General features: G+C 41.3%; 1 protein-coding gene across 4 annotated transcripts in view; it reads right to left on the bottom strand.

Moving 5' to 3' along the window:
• Positions 1–6,032, bottom strand: part of st8sia2 (ST8 alpha-N-acetyl-neuraminide alpha-2,8-sialyltransferase 2) — a 17,237-nt gene extending 11,205 nt beyond the window's left edge. The window contains exons 1-4 of one of the 4 annotated variants that reach the window (XM_086073210.1): positions 5,751–6,032; positions 2,942–2,989; positions 1,841–1,987; positions 901–1,158 (exon numbers count right to left, since the gene is read on the bottom strand). In XM_086073210.1, the coding sequence (XP_085929336.1) occupies positions 901–1,158; positions 1,841–1,987; positions 2,942–2,989; positions 5,751–5,908 (611 nt within the window). In that variant the 5' untranslated portion in view covers positions 5,909–6,032. The remainder of the gene's footprint in view (positions 1–900; positions 1,159–1,840; positions 1,988–2,941; positions 2,990–5,750) is intronic. The other 3 variants (XM_086073211.1, XM_086073212.1, XM_086073213.1) reach the window with 3 other exon arrangements.
• Between the last annotated feature and the right edge of the window lie 403 nt (positions 6,033–6,435).

The raw sequence follows: 6,435 nt of genomic DNA, 5'->3' as shown, positions 1-6,435 counted from the left end.
TGAACACAGAGGGTGTGCACACTTGTGCAACTACACGATCTCAGTTTTCTCTCTCTCTTGAATTATTTTTTTTCTAATCGAGTTGTACAGGTTCTACTGCAGGTCACATTAACGGTGGATTTTTAAACGTTTTATTTATTTTGGCCTCACTTTTTTATATCACAAAATTCTCGCATTTGAACAGGGGTGTGTAGACTTTTTATATCCACATTATATGTTTTTGTTTACTTTTTTTGTAATTGAGTTGTACAGCTTGTACTGTAGGTCACATTAATGGTGGAAAAAGTTTTGAAATTATTTATTTTTGGCCTCACTTTTTTTTATATCACAAAAGCCTGGCAGTTGAATAGGGGTGTGTAGACTTTTTATATACACATTATTTATACTAGTGATTCGCAAATGCAACATCCAGCAGCATTTAAACGGCCTTACTAAAAATTTTATAATTTATAAAAATAAAAAAAAGAAGCAAATCCGTATTTTTACTGTAATTGGCTTGCTTCCAACTGTTTTTTTGTTGTACTAAAAAAGAAGCATTAAAGCTATTGTTTTATTTTTTTGCATTTAGTTCCCTCATGCTGAAGTTTCTATTCAGGTATCGATCGACACTATTTTCTGAGTTTGGTCATGAGACGTTTGCAACTGAGCCCACTGTGATGTCATTTTTAGTCGATAGCAAGTGGCGGTACGACGCAAAATGGCCGCCTGCTGAGATGGATAAAAAGAGGCGTATTTTTCTGCTAAATTCCTATTCCACAAAATCAGTATTCATCAGAATGTTGTTTTTAGACAAGATCTTAATCGTAAAGAACATTTTGGACTTTTGCGCTTGCGAAATTTGGCAGCGCTGGTTGAATTGAAATGTCGCGTGAAGGTCGCGGTCGAAGTGCGAAGAAATACCTGATGACAAAGTCGTGCGAGTCGATCTGGGGACCGCAGCTGCTGTTGAGCAGGATCCCCGAGTTGCCAACGATGGCGCACAGCCGGTAATGTCGGTTCTTCAGGGGTGACACGCTCGGCAAAAGGCGGTGAAGGTTCTCCGAGACGTTGGTGGTGCTGTGGCGGTCAAAAACGTAGTGGACGACATCGCCGGGCCTCAGCGAGCCCTTCAGGATGGAAATGTCACGCTCCGGGTCCAGGAATCTTAGCACGCTCTTCCTGGGGTGAAAAAAAAAAGAAAAAAAGAAGACAAATTCAGTGCTGCCTTTTTTTGTGCCTTTAGTGACGATTTGAGTTCCGTTTGTGGGAGGATAAAGAATATATGCCTGTGCGGATTGTAATATTGTCCGTCTACAAGGTTGTGGCTGCTGTTATCCGTAAAATATCCGTTGTTAGTAAGGTTTATAATTACTGCATCATTTTACTGAAGACTAATAAAAATAATAAAGTGACATAACTTATTTAGGTTCATTAGCTTAATGCTAACACATCAGGCAAAACACAATGGACAAGCTATCAAAACGCTCTCTGTCGTAGTCGCTGCATGTCTGTCGGAGCAGCATAATGTTAATGCTCATTGAAGCGTGAAGTCATTGTGCACAAATTGTTTCATTATTTACGTTCTATTGAACTTTTATTACTCAGGCCCAACTGATTAATCAACCAATATGATCAATTTTATCAACCGATTTTTGTATTTGTATTAATTGTACAGTACATTACTGTATAGGGATATGTTTTTAAATTAAAATAAAACATTTTGTTGGCGCTTGAACAGATAAATGGTTTTGCCATTCATTTCAATGAGGAAAGAAGATTTGAGTTGCGAGCGTGGTGACAGAAGGAATGCAACTCGTAAGTCAGGTTACCGCTGCATGGTGCAAAGAGAAGAACGTGTTACCTGATGATCTTGGAGAGGGTCTTGTTGAAGGTCCAGCCGGACGATTGCAGCTTGCTGTTGTTGTTGTTGTTGTCGCTTGGCTGAAGGTGATTTCTTTTTTCAGCCAGTCTTGGGATTGACGTACTTCCCGCGTGTGTTGCTGTCTTTCTACATGCAAACACACGACCGCATTTGATCCATTTTTGGGGGTTAAAGTATAACAGTATTGGCTTGTAAATGGTAAATCTATCTAGCTAGCCAGCTTCTTTCTTTCTTTCTCTTTCTAGCTAGCTATTGTAGCTACCTAGGTAGCTAGCCAGCTTATTATTTTTTCTTTTTCTAGCTAGCTATTTAGCTATTGTAGCTAGTCAGCTTCTTCTTTTTTCTATCTATCTGTCTATCTAGCTATTGTAGCTTTCGTTCTTTCTTTTTCTAGCTAGCTACCTAGGTAGCTAGCCAGCTTATTATTTTTTCTTTCTCTAGCTAGCTATTTAGCTATTGTAGCTAGTCAGCTTCTTCTTTTTTTCTATCTATCTGTCTATCTAGCTATTGTAGCTATCTAGCTAGCCAGCTTCTTTCTTGCTTTCTTTTTCTAGCTAGCTATTGTAGCTACCTAGGTAGCTAGCCAGCTTCTTATTTTTTCTTTCTCTAGCTAGCTATTTAGCTATTGTAGCTAGTCAGCTTCTTCTTCTTTCTATCTATCTGTCTATCTAGCTATTATAGCTAGCTAGCTAGCCAGCTTCTTTCTTTCTTTCATTCTTTAGCTAGCTATTTAGCTATTGTAGCTAGCTACTGTAGCAGCTTCTCTCTCTCTCTCTCTCTCTCTGTGCTATTGATAATACGTGGATTTTCTCTATTCACGGGTTTTTGTAATTGGAGCAAGTTGTAAGTCCGTTCCAGGATATTCTGGTCAAAGCAGACGTCCAGTACGTCACACGGACGGTGACCGCGACGTCTTGGCAGGCGTCGAAGGTGCCTCCTCTAAAATAACAGTAAGCAGATACTCCGAGAAGCGCCGGCTGACTCTTCAAGGCGGCCAATTAGACTGAAGTGGCAACCGGATTCCCATCAGCTCGCCTGCGTTGTTGCAAACGGACGGCGGCGGATGATTGTGTTACAGACCTGCGCGGTTTCGGTAAGAGGCGCTTGGTCTTCGACGGGCCCGTATTTCTAAGAAGAAAAACAAAACACGTGTTGTAGGTTTTGTCTTCGATGTTTAAAAAGGAACGATGCGGCGTTGCTAAGCCACACTTGCGGGTCGTCCCTGTAAGGACGAATGAAGGTGAAAAGCAAAAGCGCGCATTAAGCGGGTATTTTTAGAGCAATCCACCTTGGGCCCGTTTGCTGCTGCAACGAGGAGACGCGGAACCATCACATATGTGCCACTTCATCAACGATCTAATAAAATCCAATATAAGACGTGGAAATATTAAGATAATACAGCTATTGTGCTGCAAATAATGACAAAATGATTGGTTTAGCATTAGCTTAATAGCCTGAGTCATTTTTAACATACTGACACAAAATCGATCAGAAGGAACGATGTGTTTATTTTTTTTCTTCTTCGAGTCGACTCTGATTGTTGAATTCGATGTTTCTTCTTTTCTTGTGTTCTGAAAACATACATATTTAAAAAAAAAAAATTCCAAAGGCAACTATGATATTCGGCTAACGATATGATGAACTATGACTCAATTTAAAACTCGATGTCAATAATCCAATGCTTTGCTATAGACGTGTTGCTCTTTTGATCCTTTTTCTAAGCGTGATTCATACATGAGCTATTGAGGTTCATTTAAATAAATAAATGAATAGATAAAATATATTTTGATATTGCCGCACATCCCTTGCTACAGGAGGAAGGTCAAGGTTTGAAATTGTTGTTTACGTAACACTATTACATAAAAAATAAGCCCGTATCCCACTGAAAGGTTGTTTTTTTGTCACCGTTCGTTCAAGGTCCCAAACAGTTGCAAAGACGTTCGCCAACAGTTTTAATTGTCGCCAACAGTTTTGCTTGCCTTCTAAACATGTTCAAAATTTGTTGGCGATGAGAAAAACTCTTTGTGACCATCAAAACTCTTGGGAATGTCTTTGCGACCTTGAATGAACCCTGATGAAAAAAATCAACATTCTCTACCTTCGCAAGCACTCACAAATGTTCGCCGCTTTCAGTGCCACGTGGGCTTTAGTGAGTTTTTGTCTTTTTTAAATCATGCACTCAACAAATTCGCCATATTAGAAAACAACAACACTAAAACTAATATTAATTTTAAAAAATGAACACAAATTAAGCAAGCAAAAAACACAACAATGACAAATAAAAACAAACAAATTAGTTCTAAAAAAACATTAAAATTAATGAAATAAAAATGAACTATAATGAAAACTGCCAAACTATTATAAAAACCTTACTTTGGACGTAAAATGCTTATCAAAAAGAAAGATGATCACTGCAAAATTCCTTGTTAAGGCAAAAAACAACAACGGCTACGTACGATTTTAAAAATAAAATTTGCAATAAAAAAAATAGCTATGGTTCAAAAAGCGGCGACACATCGAGACTGCAAAAACAAAACGAGTGCATTTGCTGGGCTCGGTCTGACAAAGAACGGACCTCCGTGGAGTCACGTGGAGGTAAAGCCAACCCCCCCCCCCCCCTTTTTTTCTTTTTCTTTTTACGGCCTCCATTGTTGTAATTGTATTAGGCCGCATTCAAAGTGCTTCTTCTTCATCCTCTTGTTCTCCCGTGACAAATCACGAGCCAATACGAGCACATTATGCGCGAAAGCTGAAAGGGAAATGTGAGCATCTCAATGACAGCCTCCTGCTAAATTAAGAATTGTTGCATGTGCAAAATGGAAGTGGGGCGCTTCTCTTTGTCAGTGCGTGCGTGCGTGCGCGCGCGTGCGTGCGACTGGGGTGATTTCCACTGCACTGCTTAAAAATTCAATTCAGGCGAGAAAAAGAATGAAAGCGCAGCCTTTTCTTTTGCAGGCCGTTGCCCCTCGTTCCTTTTTTTCCTTTTCTGACTGCAAGTGAAGCTCGATCCCGCACGCAAGCTGCTGCGAGACAAACGGGCGAACGAAGGAACCCTCGGGGACCCGACGAGGCTGTTCCCAGATCAGTTGCGGCAGATGTACAAACAAACCGCAAATATGCAACTTTACATATTGGCTGCCTTAAGCCCGACAGATGTGCGCTTTTTTTTGAGATTCACATATTTGGCGAGGATGACATTCTGGTAACGGATTCATCAAAAAAAAAAAAAAGAAGAAGAAAAAAAAGAATACATAATGTATAAAATAACGTTCAAATGGAATCACTCGAATCGTATCGCACCCCATGCAACGATGCAACGTGAGGGTTCGTTGGTGGTTAATGGAACATTCTTTATACATTTTAGAAAGCAGGATGGATTTTTGGGGTGGAACAACGCGGTTTACTCGTGAGACGCAGCGACAACACTTTCTGACAACTCATCAGCTGACCAACACTAACCAATCAGGAGCTAGCAAACTTGAGCTAATTGCTATGAGAACAGCAGATTCAACAATGTGCCAATAAATTGGTTTGCCAACTGCCAGTGAAGCCCAAAGAAGCAGCAGCAGCGCAGGAAATAACTTTTTGGGCGCTTTCATTTACTGTGCAAGTTACGTTTAGAGCAAATATTAGTATTGTGTGTCGTTAGAAAGCAAACTATTGTTGAGTGCAATTTCTCTTGTGAAAAAGCACATTTAAAATTTACATTTGTGCGTTTTTTTGGGGGGGGTGAGGGGCTGTTGGAACGGATTAATTGTATTCCCATTCATTTCAATGGTGACAGATGATTTGAGATGCAAACGGATCGATGGATGCGTGCTCATAGCCAGTGAAATTCTGAATGTTGAACACAACGGAACACGGAGAAAAATGAGATCAGTCTACTCACGAGGCTTTTTCTTCTTCTTCCACTTGCGAAATATCATCAAAGATGAGGAGCAACACCAGCAACGTGACGAACAGGAAGAGGAGCGTGCGTGATGTGGCCGTCATGGTCCGGGCTTGGAGGCGGGGGCGGAGGACCGCCGCGAGTCCGGCAGCAGGCATCCCCCGCGTTCACCTTCTTCTCCTCCGCATGTCGACGTTTGTCCTCTCGCACGCGCCGTGTGAGTGCGTGTGTGTGCGTGTGTGTGTGCGTGTCTCTTTGTTGTGATCAGCCGACCCCTCCCACACGTGCTGCAGTCCAATCTCTACGAGCCCCCCCCCTTCCAGTTCTCCGCCTTCTGTGTGTGTGTGTTGTGGTAGCTTTTAATACCCATGTCCAACTTTCAAAGCGGGCACCTCCAGAGGCAGCATGGGGTAGGGTAGGGGGTGTGTGGGGGGGTCGCGCATGATGTGGACCACATGCTGTCTTAAAGGTACAGGAGCTAATTAAAAAAAAAAAAAAACTGGCTCTGATGATGAAGCAGTTTTGGTTCATGTAGAGTACAAACACATAGGGGACCCGATAGGAAAAAACCCGCATATATTCAGGCCCATTAAAATGCATGGAAAGGGGGGGGGGGGGGGTACTAGCCACAAAAGATTTTCAATATGTTATGATAAACATACAATATACATTTTCCACAAAAATG

Source organism: Leptonotus elevatus, chromosome 4, assembly GCF_054856555.1.
Source record: "Leptonotus elevatus isolate MCC_2025b chromosome 4, RoL_Lele_1.0, whole genome shotgun sequence".
Taxonomy (NCBI): domain Eukaryota; kingdom Metazoa; phylum Chordata; class Actinopteri; order Syngnathiformes; family Syngnathidae; genus Leptonotus; species Leptonotus elevatus.
This window is presented reverse-complemented; position numbering and strand designations above follow the sequence as displayed.